The following is a 26,096-nucleotide window of genomic DNA, read 5'->3' as shown; positions in this document are numbered from 1 at the left end:
AAAAGCCGAGCCGGAAAGTTAAAATTCCCACAAAGAACCCGTTAACGCTAGCGACTCTTGAGTGACTTTTGAGTGAATTCTTTCAATTTAATGACATGTTTTTCGTGACTTGTTAACGCTGGTGATTGTTAGCTTATTTTGATTTTTTTTAAATAAAAAAAAATAAAAAAGAAAGAAAATACAAAAAAAGAGAATAAAATAAAAAGAGTGTTTATTTTATGCTTTTGCTTTAGCTTTTGGCGTGGTGTTAAGTAAAATTTCTTATAGATACAAGTTTGATGTATAAAATCGAGTTGTCTTGAGTTGAAGTTTGGGGGAAGAATTGGGGAAAAATGTCTTGAGAATGGAAACGTTCTTAAAAGGCGAAATTCTATGCCAAGAACGTGGGGAGGGTTGAGTGAGTAGAAAATCATGTGAGAGTTAAAATTTTTGGTGGGATTGGAGTCGCTAATGCTAATGTTTAAGCCACTAAAAAAATTTCATTTCATACCTTTGACCCAAGCCTAAACGTTACAAGCCTTAAAGACCAATGGACCAAATTGAAATGATGTGTGCACATTAGTGAAGATCAAGGGAGACGAGGGGGCATATGATTGTGTTAAATAAAAAAAATTTAACTTCGATCATAGGTGTTCTCTTGAAGGCGGTTGAATGGGTTACGAGACTTGGTATCCGAAAGTTGCGAGACGGGTAAGCAATGCAAAATGGTCTAAGGTAACTTAAGCTTGTAAGATCTCTTTCACATTTAGTAGTTGACTTAAAGTTTAAAATCACGAATTTCTGAGTCAATGTAACCCTATGGACTTATAGTTGAGGCGAGCATGCATTAGTTGATGTAGATCGAGCACCGAGTTTTATTTTTTTAGTAGATAACTTCTTTTGTATGTTTTTGTTTAGTGTTTATTTTTGTGTGTTGCTTAAGGACAATCAAATGTTTAAGTTTGAGGGTATATGATGAGTGCATTTCTTACGTACGATTCCGCACTCTTTTCACTTTGAATCTAGCTTGTTCTAGACTTTTATTGATGGTTATTGTAAGTTTTTATGTGAAATTCAGGTTTTGTGTGCTTAATCGAGTATCGGGACATCAACGGAGCTATTTAGGAGGTCCCGGGAGTCAAAATGGAACAAAAAATGACACATTTTGAAAAAAGTCAACGCTGGAAGTCAAAGATCAGAGTGCTATGTTTTAAATTTTTGAACACAAAAACACTAAAATATATGAAGTGCTATGTTTTTTTTAGAAGTGGTCCCCTGAGTTTTATTGTTTTTGTTTTCACTACTACAAAAAGATTGATTGAAGGTGCTTTAGAAACACCATTAATTTCTTAAGACTGAGCTTTTTATGCGCCGTCGTAACACGTGACATTAAAACTATTAGACGGCGCTTAAAAAAAGTGCAGTCTAAATTGTGCCACGTCGGAGCCATGTAGGATTTGGGATGAGTGGGTTTTACCGGCGTTTACAGATAAGCGCGGTCTATTCTTTTAGACGGCGTTTACAGAGAAGCGCATTTTATTCTTCTCTAACGTGGCATGCTCGTGGTATTCTCGTAGTTGTTCGGTTTTAACGGTATTTATATATTAGCGCTGTGTAATGTTTTTTTTAAATATACAAATTCAAATATTACCAAAATTTCATGCACAGGTCCAAATATATCAAAATTCGAACCCAAACATACCATTACAAGTTCAAACATTTCTAATAACCCATTCAATAGTTCCAAAATCAAATTCTACAATTCGTACTTCTAGTTGGACCGAATATCCGAACGAAAACATACCAAAATAAATTCAACGTGTTCAAAATGAATAAATGTGAACACAAAAACACTAGAATATATCGGCATTAAATTTTTGAACGCAAAAACACTAAAATATATGAAGTGCTATGTTTTTTGCGAAGTGGTCCCCTGAGTTTTATTGTTTTTATTTTTTCTTTCTAGGAACGGACCCTTATCTTTTTTTTTTTGCCATAGCAGTCATAGAGTTGTCAAAAATTGGCACTCAACCAACCCTAATGCCTAACTTAAATCAATTTTGAGAGAGAATCACCAGCATGAGACCAATTGAACTTAATTAAGAAAAAAATGCCCGTGAATAGTGTCACCTGCGCTCAGTGACGGATTTACATAGGGTTTAGAGGGACCCATGACTCCCTTCAAATTTTTTTTATTTACTTTTTTTTTTTATACATTTTTAGCCATTTTTTAAAAAAAAATTAATCTAAAAATTAACAAATTAACCTCATTTGAGTTTTTTTTTCCCTCCAAATTAGCCCCCATGAATTTTCCTCCCCTGGTGAGCTTTTTTTGGATTCGTAGTTGCTCTGCGTTTTCACTGCTAACATATCATGTAATTTTAACTAATAATGTCACTTTTCTAAAAAAAATAAAAATTAGACGAAACAGATTATTTCCAACTCCGTTAAACAAAATTTGAACACCACAATTTGTAGAATATAATTTGTGGATCGTACGGTTTTGATTTCGTCGAGCATCAATAATACGAAATGATGATCATAAAATAACCATATTTTCATGCGTATCGTAAATCAAACAAGACGAGAACGTATGTCAATATTTTAAAAGTCCAAGAACATATTATTGATGCAAAAAAATGTTGTGACAACGTATGTAAGGTTTAGCCATCACAAGTGAAATAAGGCGCTATAAAAGAATATGGAAATACGGCGGAATTAAAATAATAAATCATAGAAACCTAATTATTTTGTCATATTAGTTTACGGCGGAATTAACAGGATTGAAATCGTTCCATACATGAATCAATGAGTGAAAAATCTTCAATCAAAACTCTAATTTATACAAATTAATATACGTATATAAACAAGGTAATGAATGGATTTACTGGTGAGCTCGTCGAGCCAGCGAATGACGGAGTCGAAGGTGGCGCGGCGAGTGATGTCGTAGACGAGGAGGGCGGCGAGGGCGGAGGTGACGGCGCGGAATCGCTCCTGGCTGGCGGTGTCCCAGATATGAGCCTTGACCTCTCTGCCGTCGATCTCCACCGCCTGAGTCTGGAACTCGACGCCGATCGTGGCCTTGGCGTTGGGGTCGAAATCGTTCCGCGCGAACCTCGACAGCAGGTTCGACTTCCCAACCGCCGAGTCGCCGATCAGCACAATCTTGAACAAGTACTCCTCTTGCTCCGACGACTCTTCTTCCCCTCCTCGCCCCATCTTTTGATTCTATTCCCTAAATATCACGTTTATGTCTATATTTGTAATACAAGCTCACCACTGCGTAATTGGAGGGGTTTTGCGTATGTGAACGTGATTATTATTAACAGAATATCTTGGCAATCAAATCATAAATATGTTGGCAATCAATTTTGATTTTCTTTAATTATATTTTTTATTTAAAAAAATTAAAAAGGGCAAAACTGAAAGCAAAAATATTGGCTTAAACGCCACGTCAGCGAAATTGGCTATTTATCAAAATAAATGTAAACGTTGGCTAATATGCAATCTCAACGTTTGAATTTGGCTAGTCCGTCTAATTTTTCTAATTTATTTTATAATTAGAATAATTATAGTCCCTTTTTTAAATAATAATATTGCTATATATTATTCTATTTTATATATAATCTTTAGGTCCTAATAGATATTTCATATTTGGCTATTAAAAGAAAATCAGAATATAATGACAGCGATAACAAAAATCCGTAGAATCCCCAGTTTGTCCTCTTGTTTCATACAGAAGAAAAATAAAAAAATAAAAAAATAAAAAATTATTTCTGGTCTCGTCCGAAAAAGTATGTAAATAGTTTACAAGAACACTAGTTGCACTACACACTCACACAAGCAATAACGTTGATGAACTATTATTATTTTTAAAAGAAAAAATTACTCCTATTCGCTAATCTTGATAAACAAAATATCAAAATTACTATGTACATAAGTAAGTTTTAATTTTTGTTTTATTTCATTGCTGTCGCAACTACAATTATATCGTAGCATGATTAAGTGAATTATACAATTTAATCATGCTACGATATAATTGTAGTTGCGACAGCAATGAAATAAAACAAAAATTAAAACTTACAATATATAACGTCTCAAATCACGTGGTCTTTCATGAATGATATCCCAATATTTAACGAGATTACAATATATATATATATATATATATATATATATATATATATATATATATATATATATATATATATATATATATATATATATATATATATATATATATATAGTAGACCCCACATGAGATGTGGCAGCCAGCTAAAGAAAACAATCAAAACTTATTAAATTAATGCGGTATATGGGACCATACATTATTCAAATTTTCATAATTGAACCGTGCCATATCTAGAATTACGTCCCCTAAAAAAAAAATAATCTAGAATTACGTGCAAGTTTTACTTTATCAATTTTTTTGTATAAATTATAAATAAGCTTTCTCGGCTCTTTGACTATCCTTCTTGATTGCAGATATCAAGGATCATATCAATTTTAGCACTTGCAGAATCCAAAGTATACTATTTAATATCTATAATCAACTCGTATATATATTATATATATTATATATATATATATATATATAGTTTTAACGTAAACGTCGGTATTGAAATTTATATCCCATTAATATACCCCTAGAGATTTGTCCATAGCAAACAACATTACTAATTAGTCATTGAGATCCGTAATATAGGTATGTTTCAAATTCTAGTCCAAAATAACCCATACTAGTCCAAAATAACCCCTAGTAATATAAAAATTAGCGAGAAAAAAAATCTATCGGAATGTTTTTTTTAATTTTTTTTTATATATGTTAAAAGGAAAATCCCTAATTTTCTTAGTCTCTCTTTTTTACTTCTCAAAGTAGCTCATCCAAAACACATTCTTAGTCAGTATTCTATTATATGAAATATAAATGGGATAGAAAAAAAAAATAGATCGAGACAGCTCAACTTACTGCCCATCCAATTCCATGTCCACAAGTCAACACACCTAAGATAATTTTATAGTTATTGCTCAATCTGTCTCAGTCTCTGTCTGTTTGTTTGATTACATTTACAACTGACAAGCAATACACATCTCCCACACTAGCACATGTTATATTTAAAATTTTATTGTGATTTTTAGATTTTTGTAATTTTATTTTATAAATACTTATTGTAATTAATCAACTCTCAATATTCTTTTAAGAAATTAACTCAAATTTCATTTTATTAGAAAAGTAGCACATCACACCGAAATTGATTAAATTAACTCTTCAAGTTAATTAATTTACTTCGGTTTGGAAGACTATTATTTTCTGAAGTAAATTAAATTAATAATAAGTTGACTACTCTACTTTGGTATGGTGAGTTATTTTTTTAATAAAATTAAAATTTGGCTATTTTTTAAAAGGAAAGTGGATTTTTGGGCTACTGACTTAATTAATTGCTATATTTTTCCTGATATATATATATATATATAATATCACTTTCTTATATTTTGTATAATTAGCTTCTTTATAGAAATGAGACAATGGGAGATAATTGTTTATTTTTTTATTTTTGGTTAATTTGGGTTAAATTTCAGTTTTTAAAAAAAAAAAAAAAATCAGTCTTAAAAGGAATATAACAAATAAACTAATGTATAAAAAATGTGACAAAGATAAACACTACCGGCTTCCAGAGGATAGCATCAAACGACATTATGGAAAATTTTAAAGTATGAGATACTAAGAGTGTTCGACATAGAGATGGAGCAATATTCTTTTTAATAAAATGTTTATAGAATACCGGGAGAGAACGATATATTTATACTAAGCTCTTGACTAAACATAAAGATTTACTACTAATTCTAATTACAATTATTGTTGGCTTTTTTTTTTTTTTTTTTTTTTTTTTTTTTTTTTTTATAATAAGCCACATTTTGTTGAGACAGTTTGGTTGCTATGTGTGATCTAATCTCGTGATTGTCTTTGTGGTTCGGTCTTTTGGGAAGTTTTCGATTCTGCTCAAGATAGTATATGCGCATGATCTGGATTAAATTGATATCTCCTACACATTTATGGTTTAAGAAACCCAAACTTGACATCCAACCATATTGACCACTATAAAAAGAGTCTATTTTTGGTGGTGGGATCATAGATTCAGGTGGAATCTGAGTTGAAAATTCACGGGTAGTAATAAAAAAAGATTGAACATAAAATCACTCAGATAAAACTATCATTTAATGTTGACTTAATATTGTTTAGCAAGTTTTCTTTTAGTCCACATGTTGATAACATTGCACCGGAGTGGATTAACAATTCCTTTTACATTGACGTTTTATGCATCTTGTTTAATTATTCATTTATCGTATCATAATATTTTGTCACAAACGCTATTGTTATATTGCGTGTGACATATTGCCTTCGTGTATATAGATTAATTTTAATGAGAAAACTTTTAACTGATACATGCCAACATTACCAAAGTAGCAACTAGCAACACCAAACTAATCTAAAAAAAAATGCCATTATCTCAATCTCGTAAGCTAAAGTAGAAAAAAATAACAAAAAAAAAAAAAAACGAAAACAAAAAAAAAACTAATCTTGTTAGAAAATAGTGAAAGATACATGAGAGGTACGGAAATTCTTAAATATCATAAGGATATCTCTCTTCTCATCATGTAAAGTAAATTTTGACACTGACAACTCACTAAGCAAATTTCATGCAATGTTACGCATTATTTACGAAATATCTCCCCGATATTTGCATGGGCGTATTATATGAGTTTATGCATGTACCATATTCTGCCAGGGAAGGCCTTGCCCACACCACTCAATTATTATTTGTATTTATCTTTTTTTTATTTGTATTTTTATTTTTATAGTCATAAAATAAGACTACTTTTTGGGCACTCGTAAAATATTTAGTTAACTAATCCTTATTTATTTATTTTTTTTATATAAAAAAGTTTGAATTCGGCCATGGCCACTCCTGATTTTTATATTAACATATACTCAAACATTTGGTAAATATATTTTAATATCCTATTAAGGTCTAATTGTTGGCCATATAAAAATTTAATTTTGATTTCGTTTATTTCAATTTTATTTTTGATATTTAAACTCCTATAGTTTAAGGTATGGCTCCATTGCATGTGTGCACTTGTTTTTTTTTAATATTTTAATTTCTAATAATAATAATATAATCATTCCACCCATCTAATTTGTTTTTATGACATTAAAAGATAAATATTACTATATTTCTTTCTTTTTTGTGCGTAGCATGCTGTACAAAAGATGATGAAGTACCATTATTGCCTGATTAGAGATTATATAACTTATGGGTCTACAGACAGGGACTTTGGAAAGGAAAGTTTAATTAATTTCTTATCTTCGAAAGGAAAGTTTAATTAATTTATTCTAAAATATCTTTTCGCAGTTCTAGAGAGGCTAGGGTTTATGGTTGCTTATTAAGTAATCATTTTGTAAGTACTCATCACAATGCAGGCTTGTAGATTTGTATGTAACAATTAATAGACCTAGTGTGAATAATTTTTTTTTTTTTTTTTTTTTTTTTTTTTTGTATATAGTACAATATATATGACGAAAGACTATATAAATATTTTTCTGACTTAATAGTTTAAGTTCCCCGATTTCACAATTCGATCTTCTGAAATTAAACTTAGAATTATATATAAGCATGACATGAGACATACTATTTTTTTTTTCTCAAAATAAGAACATACATATATGTAAAAAGGAAATTTTTCGAAACCAAAACGATGCTAAAACTAAATTATTTTGATAATCTAATACCGATGAGATTTTAAAAATAACTTTACAATTCAAGAAATTGACGTGAGGTACATTTAACTACAAATATTCAGCTTTTTTTTTAATCAGTTAAGTAATAAATGGATATAGTTTATTTTTCTTATTACCAAATACCATGCATGCAAATATCTTTATATATTCCCGGTTTTTCTGTGTAAAGTAAAATAATTGACATACTCATTTGAATTGGTAATGATAGCGCTGCAATAGTAATTTTTAAATGTACATATGCGCGCGCGCACACACACACAAACACACACACACACATATATATATATATGGTAGTATTATTTTCAACTTAAAAAGGAACGACCGCATGATTTTAGTTCACTCGGAACTCCAGTTTTTATCCACATTTATATCATTCACCATTGCTAGATATAAATAATTCTACAATACTAATTTTATTTGATACCGATATTGTACATTATAATCCTAATTTAAATAGAGGATCCTAATTTATTTTGATTCGAGACAAGAAATCAAGATCGATATACACGCGGATAAAAGTATTGGTGCTTTGAAATATTGATTGATTAAAGGTAGTAAGAAAATAAGATGCAGCTGATTTCTATTTGTTGTTTTGTCTCATGGTGGGAACGAAACGCAAAATAATATGTATATAAAAATACAAGACGTGAAAGGGATATAATTGATGAGAGAGAGAGAGAGAGAGAGAGAGATAGAGAGAGAGAGAGAGAGAGAGAGAGAGAGAGAGAGAGAGAGAGAGAGAGAGAGAGAGATGTGTAGGCCATGCATGGCAAGAGGGTTTTCATATTCTATATAAAGGAAGCAAAGTGAAAGAGAAGTGACACAGCCAAATAAGAGAAAAAGAGAAGAGAGACGAGAATGGGGTTCCCAAAAGTTTCTCTTCTGAAAATAACTCTTCTCTATTTGGTTTCCCTAAATGCCTTTTTTTCCGTGAGTCGCTCCGAGGCAGTCAAACCTTCCCACATTCCTCACACCGGACCTCTCAACCGAACCTCTTTCCCTAAAGGCTTCCTCTTCGGAGCCGGCACAGCTGCTTATCAGGTATATTATATATATATATATATATATATATATATATATATATAGAAGAACGCGGGCGACACAATTCACGTTGACACAATTTACTATTAAGTCTATAGTAAAGTGACGAAATTGTCATTTAAAATTTTATAATTACATAACTTATCACTAAAAAATATTACAAAATTGCCATTTTGATTTAGCAAAGAAGTTTTAACTATGAAAATACGAAAATTTATATATTTATCATTCCTTAGACGTGCATGTTGATTACATGTTTACTATATCCTAAGTGACGTAAAAATGGAAAATATATGTGCCCAACATTTTGAACTAATAAGGAACGTGCCACTTTTTTATCCAACTATTAACTATTTAATTTTTACATCATGCATGGAGAGTTAATAACACTACGTGGACTAGAACTAGAATTTTGATTTTTTAGCTATGACTTAAATATATAAAAAAAATGTGACTTTTTGTATATTAAATAATGAGCATACGGATGTGTCTAAAAGCCACTTGGTTAAAGCAAGTCAAAATAAAGCAGGCTTTAATTATATATATATGTGATAAATAATGATGATGTTCTTATATATAATTATTATATATCATTATTTGTGTTTTAGACTGAAGGAGCAGCGTTTACAGATGGAAAGGGAAAAACAATTTGGGACATTTTCACAAGAGAGCAATCTGGTCTCTCTCTCTCTCTCTCTCTCTCTCTACTATTTTAATCATATGATTAATATGCCTTTTAAATTCACTTTCATTGATCCACTGTCACTATTATATTTCGAGAAAAAAAAAACTGTCACTATTATTGTAGCTCCAATAATTGCACATACTTCATAGATTTTCTAATAATAATCAATAAACATTATTTTTAATATTAACACTCTTTATCGAGGATCTCTATGATATCGATACCCTCGATATAAGATACCCTGGTGTTTTTAGTTTAATAACTATTTATAATTTATGTTCAATATTTTTTGTGTTTTAAAAAATCTATGTATCTGTTATTATACTAATATTTTGGAATTTTACAGGAAAAATTTGGGATCATAGCAACGGTGATGTTGCTAACGATTTTTATCATCGCTACAAGGTAATACTGCCACGGCATAAAAATTGAAATACAAAAATCATATAGGCTATATATATATATTAATATTGGAAATATGTTAGTATGCTTATTTATAAAATCAGTTTTGGGTATTTAAAACTCAATTATTAAAAAGCATATACAAATGCCTTTCAAATATATTGTATATATAGATATGTACAATTGAAATTTTATGGTCAAGTTTGTGTGATTGCAGGAAGACATTCATTTAATGCAAAAAATTGGGCTCGACTCCTTCAGATTCTCAATTTCCTGGGCACGAGTTTTGCCAAGTATATTTCCTCCTTATATATATATATATATATATATATATATATATATATATATATATATATATATATATATATATATTGCAAAAGTCTTTGATCTGTTTCTATATGATGTATACATATATATATATATATATATATATGTGATTTATTACAACTTTATTAGTTGTTAGAAAATAAAATATATCATATAGTAGTTATTATAAGAAATAAAGCTAACAATATGGAGGAATATTCAACGACTGATTTTGTAATATATTATTGCAACTTTGATTGTATATACAAAAGATCAGATAGCTTTGTCAGGGATCTTTATCAACGTACAATTATTTATTTTAGCATGTGTTTACATTTATTTTTGAACAGAAAACTGAATGATTGCATTGATATAAAAATGAACATATATATATATATATATATATATATATATATAATTGCAAATTGATATTGAGATGAAATCTTATTATTATTTGTTTGTCTGTTTCAGAGGGAAAACTGAGTGGAGGTGTAAACAAACTTGGCGTCAAATTCTACAATGACCTCATCGACGCTCTACTCGCCCATCGTAAATTTACCATTCACGACTTCAAATAAAATGGATTATTCAATTTTAAATCAGTTTTGAACTGCAAGTTTAACCTATTTATTAGTAACTATGGATTAATAAAAACGGGTAAAAAAAATAATAATAGGGTTTTCATTAGCTATTGTTAACTAATGCAGCGTAATAGTATTAATATAGTGATCCAAAATAATCCTCTTTTCGAGAAGGTACCAAATTTGTTAAAAAATTGTGACGTAGATCATAAGTTACTTATGGATTTAAAAAAAAAAAAAAAAAAAAAACTTGAGAGAAACACACACACACACACACACACACACACACACACACACATATATATATATATATATATATATATAATTAATTAATGTAAAAATTAACTTGGCTAGATATTGATACTAAAGCTGGCCATATGGAATCCGGGAAATGAGATCCCCTGGTCCCGTCCCATATTTTGCGGGAAATGGGACTCCCGGAACCGTAAAAAATGGTACCGGGAAATTTCGGAACCATTTTCCACGGTACCGGGAATTCCTGGTACCACATTTCGCGGTTCCGGGATTCCCATATTTCTCTTTTTTTTTTTTTTTTTTTTTAATCTTGGATGAGTGTTGCAACGGCTAATACACTATCATTTGAAACAATTAAAAACAAATAAAAACAAAGAACCGTTACCTTTGTTACTACAAGTTTATAATCATCACTCATCATAAATAAGCTATTAACATGGACTATATACATTTGATACATTACAGCATTCATACTGCTGATTCATTTTATATGGTAAGTGCATCATATTTCCAAAATAAAAAAAAAAATAGTTGTTGCAACAGTTTGGGAATGTAAAAAAAAATAAAACTTAAAAAAATAAAAGTAAAAAAAAAAAAATTATATACAGCCATTCTCTTTATTTTAGTTACACTGTCTGAATGTTTTTTTTTTCATTTGATACCGTAAACATGACTTATATTAACTTACATTGCAAGTAAAAAAATACAACTTAAAAAAATACGGTACTAAACAGTGCTAAACGGGGATCCCGGTTCCGTCCCATTTCCCGGATGGTTCCGAGACAAAAGTCCCGGTACCATATTTTATAATATGAGTTTTTCCCATTTCCCACATGGTACTAATAATACGGGAAATGAGGTCCCGCGGGATCTCGTATGGCCAGGTTTAATTGATACATAGATTTAGTATCTATCTCTTTCTAAACTATCAAACATTGCACAATAGTAAACAGTGATACACAATTCTAGTCATTTAAAAATTTGTGACTATTGATGTTAATTTAAAATTAATACAATTTCCACTATACTTTGTAGAAGCTTAAAACATGCTATGATATTTTTTTTAAGTAATATGGAAGTACGATCCTCTTTCTGAAACATGAATGGCCCACAGTACAGCTTCTTTATTTTTAATTCTTTTTAGAAATCATGAAAAAAAGAGATCACTTTACTTAGACATAGAAAATTATCTATGTAAAATACATGCTTGTTTATTAAAGTTAGAAAATTATCTATGTAAAATACATGCTTGTCTTTCAAAATAATCTATATGAATTTGCTATTGACAAGATAAAAATAGAAAATAAAAGCCATTTCAATTCGTACAAATGATGTATATTCATGTGTTTTTTTTATAGGTATCAAACCCTTTGTGACTTTGTTCCATTATGATACACCACAAGCCCTTGAAGTGGAGTACAAGAGTTGGTTAAGCCCTAACATAGTGTAAGCTACAATAATAATTTCTACCTAATTCTTCTTAAAGAGTAATATTTAAACAAAGTTATAAAATTGAAACAAAATTAATTAAAACACAGAAATGACTTCGCGGATTATGCCGAATTTTGCTTCAAAACATTTGGTGACCGGGTAAAGCACTGGGTCACTTTGAACGAGCCCAACGGATTTTCGATGAACGGGTATAATTACGGGACTTTTGCACCCGGACGATGCTCAAACTACGTCGGAAATTGCACGGAGGGTAATTCCGCCACCGAACCCTACATAAGTGCCCACCATTTTCTTCTTGCTCACGCCACCGCCGTCAAAGTGTATAGAGAGAAATACAAGGTAAATTTACATATGAATGAATTTTTTTAAAAAAAATTGAATTACTAATTTTATTTTAATACGCAGCCATATCAACATGGAATCATCGGAATTACCATCGTAACCCATTGGTTCATACCGAAAGCTAACACGTCGGCTAGTACCAAAGCCGCGGCTAAAGCCCTTGATTTCTTCTTTGGATGGTGAGATATATATTTCTCAATATTTTTTTTTAACGATTATTGAATAATGATACTAATGATATACTAATTGCCGCGTGTTCGTACTTAGGTATGCCCATCCAATCACATTCGGTCACTACCCGAGAACCATGCGCTTGGCCATAGGGGATCGATTGCCAAAATTCACACCGGAACAAACAAAACTAATGAAGGGTTCGATGGACTTTCTTGGTTTGAATTACTACACCGCAAACTACGCCGATGTCTCTATGCTGACAAGCACTCCTAACAAGAGTTTGGATGTTGATCGACACGTTGATCTCTCCGGTAATAATTTACTAAAGCCTTAATTATTGTTCGATAACATTTTTTTTTCTCCTCGTGTTTTCTTGTAATTTATAAATAATAAAAAAAATTGTTTGATATATTTTATGTCGCATTTTTTCTTGCAGCTGTCAGAAACGGAGTCCCCATCGGCACTCCGGTTGATCTCATTTCTTTCTCTCATTATTGAACTTTTTTTATTTTTAATTTTAACAAATAAATTTGAATGTTATCTTATAATTAACCATCATTCATATGCATTTGAAAAAAAAAAATGTACAGACAGCGTTGAACTGGCTTTACATATATCCCAGGGGACTTTTGCTTCTTTTGACGCACATAAAGGAGAATTACAATGACCCAGTTATCTACATCACCGAAAATGGTGAATCTTGAATTTCTCATGATAATATTTTAATTATTCCTTGTAATTTTTTTTTTTATAGATTAATTAATTTACGGTTTTTAATTCCCACCAAATTAATTTGTGTATCAGGATTGGCCGATAACAGTTCTATATCAATGGAAGCAGCAATTAAGGACAGCTTGAGGATACGTTATCATGACAGCCATCTCAGATACCTTCTCCAAGCTATCAAGTAAGTAAAAAATTTACTTTGCTAAAAAAATTTCTTAAATAAGTGAGAAAAAAAAAATGTACAAGTAATTAATAGATGTCAATAAATATTGTATCACTGTAGATACCTTATGAACATAGACATTTTTAGGAATCCATTAGTTTGAAAGGGCTACTTTGTTATATGTTCTCTTGAAATTTTGAAAGTTATAATTTTTACGACAAATTTTTATTAATTTTCAAATTTGTCCCCCCTGACTCTAATTTTTTATTTTGCTCCAATTGTAGAAACGGCGTCAAAGTTAAGGCGTATTACGTGTGGACATTTTGGGATGACTTTGAATGGGACGCCGGTTTCACGGTCCGATTCGGAATCACTTACATCGATTACACCAACAATTTGGCGAGGCATCTCAAATACTCCGCCTATTGGTTCAAGAAGTTCCTTCTCCACTAAATCGCCGCAATTAAGCTCGTGTCGTTTCATCACATTGTCGTTTCAAATAAGGCTTTGCCATGTCGTTTCTTTTATCCATGCTTGTGCTTTTTGTGTCGTATTTTCTTTTCTCTAGGACTCAATAATCTTGCCAGAGTGATCTAAAAAGTTCAAAAAGTATGCTTTAGAATTGGCATTTCTGTTTATCACAGCCGTAATATATGGCGGCGAGTGGGTTGTGTGATGTAGTCATGAGTTGTGGTACTTTTTCTTCTATTTAATTTTTAATAATTAGTTTGAGAAATCCATTTTGTTTGAGCGCGATTAGTAACACCAATGCAAATGTTTAATTAATTAATTTCGAAGAAAATTATTAAATAATTTCACGTAAAAAAGAATATTAATGCTTCGTAGGCTTACGAACTTGGGCATCACGTGCATATGTTTGGTCTTAATGTATAACATCATAATACTATTATAATATTATGTACATGAAAGCTCTGTCACCTTATGATAAATTGATGTGAGCCACATTTAATTTGTAATCAATGTTAATTTTTTATACACACATGGTTCTGCCACTTTATAAAAAAATCTTATTAATTGCAGATTTATTTTAACTGTTTTATTTAATATTTTACTTTGATTAGCTATGTCATTTTAATTTACATCTTGTTTATTGCACATTGTTATACTTAACTATAATTAATTTTACCACAAAATTAATAAATACACAACGGTAATATAACGGCTATAAAATGACTATATTTTACCTTATAAATGTATATCTATTCAATTCATTTAAACCATGCAAAAAATCTCAAATTTTATTCTACCTCATATATTTTTCTCCTCTCTAACTACTATTTTTTTTTTAACACTCAAAATGTCTCGTTTAATACTAGTCTTTATTGACATACTTATTGTTATGTTTAATATTTATGTTTTTAGCAGAGAAATTTCACCGAATGAATTTTATTTCGTTATAGTAATGTTTGGATTCATGTATTATTTTTTATTCCTTAAAATTTTTGTAGACTTATATGTCCTTAATCATTAATCTAAATTTTTATTATGTCATGATAGCTATCATCATGGAAAATATCGTCAAGCTCGATTTCAGTCCTCTAGACATGACATGTCAAAACTACATGCTCTGTAAAGTGGATGTAAAGATGCATCTAAAATCTTTGGGTCTACTGGAAACACTTCCTGAGGAAAATACCTCGTCAAATATAGACAATGCAAAATCTTTAATTTTCCTTCATCGACATTTTGACGGGGGACTTAAAAGTGAGTACCTCACCACCAGAGATCCAAGTTTACTTTGGAAGGAGCTGAGGGATAGGTATTTTCACCAAAAAGAGATAATGCTTCCCAAGTTATTCAAAGAGTAGTGAAGATGTTTGTCATAAATGTGGCACAAAAGAGCACTGGTCTATGATTTGTCGTGTCCCTCGACATTTGTGCAATCTATATAAAGCATTCTTGAATGTGAAAGAAAGGGAGGTCGAATTTATTGACCAAGAACCCTTTGATGACTTCACTCATCTTGATGGTTCCGACTTCGTTGGTGATTTTACGCACACTGTTGTTGGTTCTCCTGTTTTCATAGAAAACTTCAATGATATAGATTAATGGTGTATGTTTTTTTTTTGGGAAAAGATTTTCGGCCCGATTCACGATTCCGAACGATCCACTCACGTGGTGACACGTGGCAACACGCTGCCACGTGTCACCACGTGAGTGGATCGTTCGTGAATCGTGAATCGGGCCGAATAGCTTCGCTCTTTTTTTTTTCCATGCTTGGGAATGAAGTAAATTGATCCGATGTTTTACCTGCCTAATTTAATATGTATAATATGTGTAATATGTTTTTTTTTCAAGACTGTAATAAACCAGATTGTATAATATAATTATGTTTTTCTCACTTTCACTCTTCACAATTCTCCATCTCTCTGTCTAATTTTTGCCTCTAATTATTAGTATTACAATTGTTCTTAATTTGAGTTATTTCTTTGGTTTTTATAACATAAAGGATTTTATAGACAACTGTGCCTTTAGCCTGCTACATAGGCTTTGGTGGGCTTGTTTTTATATGTTAGCAATAGGCTTACAAGGGCAAGTACCTGTAGTTTTAGGGATTATTATAAAACTACGATCATTTAGAAAGTTTTTGACCAAAATCTAATAAATACTTTTTATTCCAAAATTATGACTTTGTCAATAAATATCAATTTATTGTCAATAAACAGAGTTATTTATTAACAAGTGTCAATAAATGATCATACTTTTGGAAGTAAAGAACATTTCTTGAATTTTGGTTAAAAACAAAACTTTCTAAATTTTTGGAATAATCCCAGTTTTATGACTTTTCTTTTCTTTTCCGGGAAATGGCAAAAATAACCATTTTAAGTGTAATATTTTCAAAACAACGGTTATTTTATAACTATTTCAAAAATAGCTTTTTTCAAGCAGTAAATAATTATTTTCTTTATTAACGAAATCGTAAAAAATTAAATTAAGGTAAATAAAGACCAAAAAAGTAAATAATTAATCGAAAAAGGCTAAACATCAAGAAAAATCAAGAAAATGACTATCTAGAACTTAAAGAAAGCTATTTTTGTAGTAAAAACTTGAAATATGTTGTTTTTGTGATAAAGTACAAAAAAACGGATACAAATATCAATTGACCGTAAATGTTGTTAGATTCATCGATTTTGAATATTTATGGTTCTTCAACGGAAAAGATTTATGGCCATCAAGGTTGGCCCGAACTTACACATGATGGGAGGTTATTTGAAAAGAAAAAAAAAACAGCAACATAGGATTCTTGTTGGTGTGAGATTCCTCCCATCAAGCTGTCACGAACATTTTCACGGTTGAAGAAAGAAATAGGAGAGATTGTACGTATATATTAAATCGGATGCATTTTAAGGGTCACATGAGTTATATATAGTACAATCGATGTAATGTAGAGCTCCACATCTCTCGGAGGACATGTATTCGAGCAATGGTCCTTCATGTGTCCAACTTTATCCGAGTCTTTAATAAAGTTTGATTTTTGGTTCGATAAATGGGCAGAGTCTTATTAAAATTTTCCGATGCCAGCCATCTTTGAGTCAAGGTACTTTGGGCTGCTTCGGTTAAGGACCCTTCCCGAGGCAACTCAAATAAAAGGGGAAACATGCCCAAGAGATTGGGAGAGCACTCCCCTAAGAGTTTCAAAAATTGGCCTATCGAGGGAACTTAGGTGCACCGACCAAGCCCGCCTTTCAAAAATTATTCACTTACCATTCTTTTTCTTTGATCACCTAAGTAGTCACATTTGTCGTCGGTGCTTTGTTAGATTCTTAATCGGTAATTATTTTGAATTTTAGTAATTTGTGCACATCTAAAATTGCGAATCTCGTGACGAAAACAAAAATAAATTAATTGAATCAAGCTTGTTGAATTCATTTTGTTATGAGCATCTTGATTTGAGATTATATAATATTTGTTAAATTATATCTAGAATATCAAAATTCTCTAAGGTGTTTAGTGAATTTGGCTAGTTCTCGCCGCAAAGACGTACCGTAGTATCATAGTATTATAGAGATTATCGACCGCATGTATTCATTTTTAGTGGGCGTTGTTGTCAGAATATATTTAAAAACATTGTCAAAGCAGAGATATTTGAATTATTGTCGCATGATATGTGAATGACCTTTAACCGTACTTATATCATTTGATTCGCTCTTATTATTTTTAGAATTCTCAAAACCCCTAATATTGTTATTTCTTTTCAATAAAATTAATTAGACATTTGATTGAATAAATGGCTAATTAAACTTAATTATTTTTTAGAGCACGAACGACAAGCATAAGCTCCCATTATTACCTTGCTTTCACATATTCAAACACATTGAGTGAAAAAACATGCTTTGACTTATTTTAAGAGATCACACGTCCAAGGTATTCGAGTCTGCATATCTTAGGCAGAATATTCTCGTTCCAACTCTTCAGCAAACGAAGAAAAGAGAGTAAAATATGACATTCTTTAGTTGAATATAAATATGGCTCTTTTAGCTATTTTGGTAATAAACATGAAACTTTCGCTAATTTATAATATTATTATTTTTGAATGGTCTAATTTATTAAAGGGTCAATTAATTAATTAGATATTTAAATAACAATTAATTAATTAGCATATTAAAAAAAATTAAATAGCCATTTAAAAATAATTAATTGCCAACAATGCCAAGGTAGAACATGCTAGAACGTGACAATGGCTCTATATTAATTAAGCTGTTAAGTCCGGATCAGATACATATATATACCCTTTTATTTTCATTTATGCAGCTAATTACCGACTTCTAAAGATAGCGATTCAGTCTATTTCTATCTTCCCCCACCAAAAAAAAAAAAAAATCCAATCTCTCTTTGGGTAAATTAGTTTAATTCATATTACGTTTTTTTTTTTGGGTGGCTCAAATTTTCGATTGTAATAAGCGAGTGAAGAGAAAAAAAAAATGTTTATATCAAAGCCAATATCGTTAGATCACGAGGATAATAATTCACATGGTGATATAAATGGTTCTGTGTTTTTCAAAGCAGTTCTAGCTATACTCAAAGATATACGCCCAGGATCGGATCTCATGGCACTACAGGTTTAACACATATATAGTTTTGTTCTGCTAGCTCTTTTATTTTTGGTTGTAATTTAAATGAATTATAACCCCTTTTTTCCCTGTTTGTTTATCATAATTTTCAGCTGCCTCCTCAGTTGAATATGCCAAAGTCAACGTTGCAGTTTTATGGAGAGCAAATTTATGCATTCAAAGATAATATGCTGAGAAAATGCAATATTGGAGAAAGTCCGATGGAGAGACTGATCGGCGTAATTGGATGGGCTATTTCCAATAGACGGCCGTGGCTTTTCACTCACGGTAGTCCTTACATTCCGATTCTTGGCGAGACTCATCACGTCTCTCATGGATCTCTCAATGTTCTTCTCGAAAAGGTATCATTACTATTTTTTATATGTATAAAAAATTTAAGGTACACGGTCTCCGTTTAAACGGCTATATATAAATTATAAATGAAATCTCGTACTATTTAAGGGTTTTGTAGCTAACTAGCTAGCCATGTAAAAATAATATTACATTTTTGATAAATAACTAACGTTTTGTAAATTTTGAAAAGTAACTATTAACAAAAATGAACTTATGGTATACAAATATCCAAAATATTACATATTTCAATAGAAATTAACTTTATGATGTCAGATTCAATTGCAATATTTGAAACATATTCGAAATGTTGACTAAATAGCAATGTTAACGTTTCAAGTAGTATCAGTTGACGAGTATTTTACGGGATTCTAATGAAAAAAAAGGTGACCTAATCTCTTATATTTTTCAGTATTTAATATGGTATTGGTGTCCAACAAAGCTCAAAAAGTTCATTCGAACGTTTGATAAACAAAAAAAAAAAACCATCAGTGACATCAATGGGCTCCGTTTCAAATCCCATATTCGGGATTTAAAAGACGTAAGAGTTTATTTGTCATGAGATTTTAACATGTTGCCTAATTTTCTCAACACTTCCTTTACAAAATGTAACTCATCTCTTTAATTAGTCTTGAGATGAAACAAAATGTTGCGTTCATAATATAAAATTGCAAATGATTTTTTTAAATTTAAATTTATTTATTTTTATATATGTTTTCAGAGCCTTGTAAATATGTTTTGGCAGGTTTCGCATCATCCTCCGGTTATAGCTCTTCATGCAACTGACGAAAAAGAAAATATTGAGTTTCTAATGTGTCAACATCCAATTCCAAAATATTATGGTACATATGCTCCGATTTTTTTTATTAATGAATTGTATAAATGACAAAAATGAACCTTAGAGATTCGACGTATTAACTCACATATTTCTTATTTGTTAGTATTTTTGCAAAAAATTGACACTCTTGGTTATTTTTCCTTAATAATATTTCGGGAGACTCTCAAGTGTGCGATTTTCGTGACTTTATTTATATTAGATTAAAATAATTAGTTAAGTGGTAATATACCTAAATCCAGTTCTGTCCATCCCATGTCCACAAACCACACTAAACATGATTTAAAAAATAAACTTCATTTTTTTGTAGATTTAATTATCCAAGTTTCTAAAAATCACATGTTTTAAATATGATAGAAAATTATAACGTTACAAATTTCAGTATTTATTTAAACAAAAGTTGTTATTTTCAATAAACTTACGCCATTTTTCAACAGTACTGTTATGGACAATGCTTGAAAATCTAGATGAATTACAAAACTATATATTCAGTAGGGCATGAAAAGCTAAGCTAAGTCTTATCCCATAATTTTATTGATATCTTAGGTACTTCAATAGTGCTTCAAATTTTTGGGAAAAAGGAGTTGAAGCTGTTAAACTACGGGGAAACTTATGAAATGAACAATCCAAAGACCCTGATGAAGTTTTTTCCAGTGCCCAAAATTGAATACGGAGGGACTGAAAATATTAAATGCCATGAGACGGGTCTTGAAGCGGAATTATCTTATGGACGAAGATCGTTTTTAGGTATCGGAGGAAGTTCGAGATCGGTCAAGGGAAAGATCTTCGTCTCAGATTCTCCCTCGAAGCCTCTTTTCGAGATCAATGGTCATTGGGACGAGTTAGTTTACTATCTTACATATAAAATAACTAAATTATTTTATAGTTATATTCATGAGCACTCTTTATTTGGATTTCATTACTAATTTCTTTATGTAGAGTTGTGACGTTGAAAGACCTTAATAATAAGGGTGAAACTAGGGTTATATACAATGCAAAAGAAGTAATTTCAGGACTTCAGACTCCCATTGTCAAGGGTTCAAAGGTAAAATTCATTATTTCATGTTCCTCTATGTGAAATTCATTGAAATTAGAATCCAGGGTCACATATAGACAAAATTTTCGAAGTTTAGGGACTATTCGCGGAAAAAAATTGAAAGTCAATATACGACAATATATGTACATAAAGTTCAGAGATCATAAATTGAAAAGAAAAAAAAATCCGTTAAAGTATCTAATTAAACCGAAATCAGCTTAGTATCAATTTTTTTTAGTTTATTTAATTTATAATCGATAATAAAAATTACAGGAGGTTTGGTCTAGCGAGTCGCTTGTTGTGTGGAGGGACTTGTCCAAAGGAATTTTCGAAAAAGACTGGAAAAAAGCCGAAGAAACAAAGAGGTTGGTCGAGAAAAGGCAAAGAGAAATAGCGAGCGAGAGAAAATCAAGAGGCGAAACTTGGGTTCCAAGGCATTTCGCGACATCTTATAGCAAAGAAAACGGATGGGATGTCAAACCCTTACAAAACATTGTCCCTCCAGCTCCCATTGTTGTGCCAATCTCATTAGAATGATTTTAATTTGATCAAGACTTTTAAATGGCAAATTATATATAGATTTTTATATGGACTTCGTGTCAAGGGATTTTTTTTTTCCTTCATATTGTTTTGGGATAAGTTTTCTTTTAACATTTAATTTGAGTATGCTTGTGGTAGTAAAATCAGAGTCTGCTTAAAAGATGGTTCAACTTTATCAAAATCCCACTTAGTTTCACATAAGAAGAAATTGTATGAAATAGTCCATTAGTTACCCGGAATTAAATTTCATGAAAAACACCATTAATTCATAAATTGACTTTGTTTTATTATTAACTGAAAAAAATCAGTAAATAAAGAAAAAATATAACATGAACCGTAAACCATAGTCAAATAATAAAAAATCCAGATGGATATATATTTTTTTAATTTCTAAAACAAAAATGCGAACAAAAGTTACTATAAGTAATAAGAAATATTGTGGTAATTATAGTTTTCAACTTATATTTGAATTTTTCTAATTTATTTTCTTGACGCTTGATTTTTATAATTTAGTCTTCACACTTTCAATTATTTTGATGTTTTTTTTTCTAAATTTTATCCTTGAAATTTTATTATCCTTCAAAATATATAGGAATTATGATTAATTTATATGAAGAAAGAGTTGAAATTAGAAATAGTTTGAAGTACATGGAAGGCATTATAAAAATTAAAACTATAAAAGGGTGAAAAATTGTTAAATTTCAAATGTATTGGGATGCAAGTTTAAAAATTAGAAGTTTAAAGAGAACATGGTTATATTCAAAGCCCAAAGATTACTCTAAATAAAACGTACCCAAGAAGTTTTTAAAACACTATTTAAATCACATAAATGATTCGAGAGGGGTAAGTTTAGTTTCCATCTACGAAAACTACACAAAATTCAACAAATATGCATTATATGTTGAAAATATGAAAAATATGTTGATTTTTTTTTTTTTTATATAAATACCCTTATATCTCATCAACCCGCGATAAGTAATCGCATCCCGTCGCAGCTTATAGGCTATTTTCCGAAATAAATTAATGGACAACACCGAGTCTTTTTAGAGTCATTCTTTACTTTTACAAAATTCATTTAATTTTTTATTTAGAAATAAGTTCATTACTGCGTTGACTCGAATCCAGCTATTGATGAGAAATATAGATACTTATGTAAAAATGTACATAATTTTTAAATTTTTATCATTTGGCGCATATTTATTGAAATTCGTGCACTTTCACACCTTGAAACTGAACTTCCTTCTAGAGTGTAGACGCAAAATAGATAATATTGAGATAGAAGGATATAATTATACATAGGCAATATCATTGTATGGAAATTAAATACTATAGTGACAATTTACAATGGATGAATTGATTATCTATGTATTCATTGTATCTCATAAGTAAGTATATCACAATTTGTCAGTTTATTTCATCTGTCTACTCTAAAAAAATCACCAATTACGAATTAAAATAATTAATGCATAATTAATACGCATTCGACCTTTCTATAAATAACTACTTATTTTAACACTTGTTTGATTATTTCTGACAAGAGGCGTTAACTCAGTGGTAAGTAATGCCTGCTCTTCGAAATGAAAGGATAGGTTCAAACTTCAAATCACGCCAAAACAAAAGTTACAAAGAAAAAAAATATTTCCTATTATTATTTTTAACTTATTTATGCATATGTAGTTTTGAGTTAACAAAATATAAATTGTGGATAGATGGAATAAACGGAGAGAGCGACGTGAACTCTTTGCTAAGAAACTATTTTATTGGTTTTCTAGCTAGAGACATGAACTTATAAATAAAGGAATTAATAGTTTGTATACTTTATTTTCTAGTTTGAATTAACAAGTATTTGTAACAACTAGTCAATTCTCGGCTTATTTTTAAAGATCTAGATAAAGTTTCATTATATTAGAAAAATAGTCAATTAGGTCGAATTTAATTAAATTAACATAATCAGGTTAATTAATTTACTATGGTCTGAAAAACTATTTTCCGAAGTAAATAAAATTACCTTAAATAGTTAATTAATTTACTTCGGTCTGATAGATTATTTTATTAATAAAATGAATTTTGGTTATTTTTTAAAAAGACGGTGAACTATTGGACTACTTACTTAATTACCCATTGAATGAAAGGGATTTTTTTTTTGGCTCTTATCTCAAACCTTAATTTTTTTATCTTTATTCTATCATAACTTTCTTTCCAAAAATTTCATTAACAAAAGTACACAACGTAATCTGATGTATTTTCCACATTGGACGTACGGGTCCGAATTCAGCACACGGTTAAGAAGTTAACAAAAAATTCTTCAACGATTTTTTTTTTATATTAACAATAATTTCAGCACGTTAAGTTCTCTGTACAATATATTCACATGTTTTATATCGATAAAAGAAACCGTTAATCATATTGAGATATATGTATATATATATACATAAAATAAAAATCTTGAAAATAATGATCAAATGTATAAACTTGCATGCGTTAAATAAAACAAAAACGATGTTGAAAATCTTTCTCTATTATTTTCTTCAGAAGATCTTAAACACGTACCAACCCGAAAGGATGATACATAAAACATTGGTTCTGAGCAAAGCAAAGAGCCAACACTACTAGCTAGCTAGAGAATAACAAAAAAGAAATAAATTAACTAGCATATTAGTCACATTTTGACCATATACTATTATCTAGATACTCAAAATTTAATTCAAAAATTGCATGCGGATTTGAAACGTTTCTCGCTCTTATTATTCCCATGTATCATCCGGCCCCTTGGACGTTCTTACATCTTCAGATTCCTCAACCTGCACGAACACACATACAAAAGAAATTCCATACAAGAAAATATTATTGCTTACACACTTAAATATACAACATATGGTTTAGGACATGGAAATTAGAAAGAAAGAAGAACAAAAAACCTTTTTTCTTGTTGTACGAAGACTTGTTGGTGGACGAGGAGCCAATGTTGCGGTAGTTGGGCAAAGGAATTTTTCCGGACTCGATCTTATTGACATCATGGACGAGTTTCTCGTAATGCCTCTTCACATCCTCGACTGTCTTGTTCCCTCCCACGGCACGTGCCACATTGTGCCACTTGTCAGGCGTATCCTCGCTATATATCGCCAGAGCATTCTCGAATAACTTATTTTGCTTTGGGGTCCACGAGCTCGAGGACCCCATTGGTCTTGTAGGAAATAGCAACAAGAAGAAAGAAGATTATGAGTGATGGTTTGTTAAGGTGCGTGGGAATATAGAGTGGTGTTTGTGCTCTATTTATAGGGGTAAGTGAGAGATGGGAGGGAATTTGAAAAGGGGGTGAAAGCTAGTGTGAGTTCCATAAGAAAAAAAAGGGTGGGTCTATTTTTTTTTTCTTTCCGTTTTTAAATATAGATTAGTATGTTGTTAATTAATGGTAATTATGTTTTTGTTTTTATTCTTTAAAAAGCGAATGGCGCAAATTCAGTCAACGTTGTTCGAGAAGGATCCATTATGATATCTCTTATTATGAAAGACCAAAAAGAGATAAAACCGTCATAAAACAAAGTCATATTTTCTATTCGAATTTTGCGGGTTTCGTATAAATTTGATAAGTTATGCAAACAAAAAAAAAAAACAGAATCTAAACGTACTATTTTCAAAATTGGAAAAGTATGTGTATCTTTCAGACTTCATGACAAAATACTACCTATTTCAATAAACTCGCGCTCCTCTATATTTTTCTCCTCTCACGAGCATTTATTTCGAAGAAGAAAATTAACAAAATGGCTTTTCTCATTCATCATTGTAGTCTAAGGTTTTTCTTTTCAAGTTTAACCCCATTTTATATCCAATTTATACATAATACTTAAAAATTTGTGACACCTTGTTGATGTAAAAATAATAGGTAGATATATTCTATCATATTTTTCATCTTTAATTGAGTTTTTAAAAATAATTTGCACATCATCAATTCCATCAAAATATATTTCTGATAATGAAATAGATAAAGTCATATTTTCTTTTTTTAACTCGTGGGTTTCTGATAAAATGTGCAAAAAAATATGAAGTAGCTTACGTTAATATTCTGAACTTATTATTGTCGAAATTGGAAATTGTGGACGAAATACTATCCACTTCAATAAACTCACACTCCTCTATTTATTTTCTCAAATTTTTTAACAAAAATAAACCAAATCGTTTTATAACTCATCATTGTAATTTAGGAATTGTTTTATGACGTCTATCCACATTTTACATTCAGTTTTGTGACTGCTCGTTGATTTAACAATGACGGCTGGTGACTGTATTTTACTGTATTTACATCATTAAATGGTTCGTAGCATCATAAATTACATCAATATAAAAAGGGGTGGGTC

General features: G+C 30.4%; 3 protein-coding genes and 1 pseudogene across 3 annotated transcripts; 2 read left to right on the top strand and 2 right to left on the bottom strand.

The window, feature by feature from the left end:
• Positions 1 to 2,642: 2,642 nt before the first annotated feature.
• LOC149394660 (ras-related protein RABA5e pseudogene) lies at positions 2,643 to 3,286 on the bottom strand (annotated as a pseudogene).
• Positions 3,287 to 8,583: 5,297 nt separating this feature from the next.
• On the top strand, positions 8,584 to 14,643 carry LOC149394659 (vicianin hydrolase-like). Its single transcript, XM_089616007.1, has 13 exons — positions 8,584 to 8,821; positions 9,430 to 9,499; positions 9,853 to 9,911; positions 10,126 to 10,201; positions 10,686 to 10,763; positions 12,409 to 12,496; positions 12,589 to 12,841; positions 12,908 to 13,023; positions 13,112 to 13,329; positions 13,455 to 13,486; positions 13,609 to 13,711; positions 13,823 to 13,925; positions 14,192 to 14,643. The coding sequence occupies exons 1-13, from the start codon at positions 8,639 to 8,641 to the stop codon at positions 14,358 to 14,360; spliced, it is 1,548 nt and encodes a 515-aa protein (XP_089472133.1). The 5' UTR covers positions 8,584 to 8,638; the 3' UTR covers positions 14,361 to 14,643.
• Positions 14,644 to 18,850: 4,207 nt separating this feature from the next.
• On the top strand, positions 18,851 to 21,761 carry LOC149394658 (oxysterol-binding protein-related protein 4C-like). Its single transcript, XM_089615277.1, has 6 exons — positions 18,851 to 18,988; positions 19,093 to 19,341; positions 20,076 to 20,172; positions 20,712 to 21,006; positions 21,105 to 21,210; positions 21,475 to 21,761. Exons 1-6 carry the CDS (start codon positions 18,851 to 18,853, stop codon positions 21,736 to 21,738), a joined length of 1,149 nt encoding a protein of 382 aa, XP_089471403.1. The 3' UTR covers positions 21,739 to 21,761.
• Positions 21,762 to 24,458: 2,697 nt separating this feature from the next.
• Positions 24,459 to 24,929, bottom strand: LOC149394657 (protein RADIALIS-like 3). The gene is made up of 2 exons (XM_089615209.1): positions 24,660 to 24,929; positions 24,459 to 24,542 (listed from the first exon to the last, which is right to left on the bottom strand). Exons 1-2 carry the CDS (start codon positions 24,919 to 24,921, stop codon positions 24,538 to 24,540), a joined length of 267 nt encoding a protein of 88 aa, XP_089471335.1. The 5' UTR covers positions 24,922 to 24,929; the 3' UTR covers positions 24,459 to 24,537.
• Positions 24,930 to 26,096: the final 1,167 nt, after the last annotated feature.

The sequence above is a fragment of the Urtica dioica genome, chromosome 5 (genome assembly GCF_054948205.1).
Source record: "Urtica dioica subsp. dioica isolate 48M chromosome 5, U.dioica_male_clone48M_v1_H2, whole genome shotgun sequence".
Classification (NCBI taxonomy): domain Eukaryota; kingdom Viridiplantae; phylum Streptophyta; class Magnoliopsida; order Rosales; family Urticaceae; genus Urtica; species Urtica dioica.
Note: the sequence above shows the minus strand (reverse complement) of the source record. Positions and strands in the feature narration are given on the sequence as shown.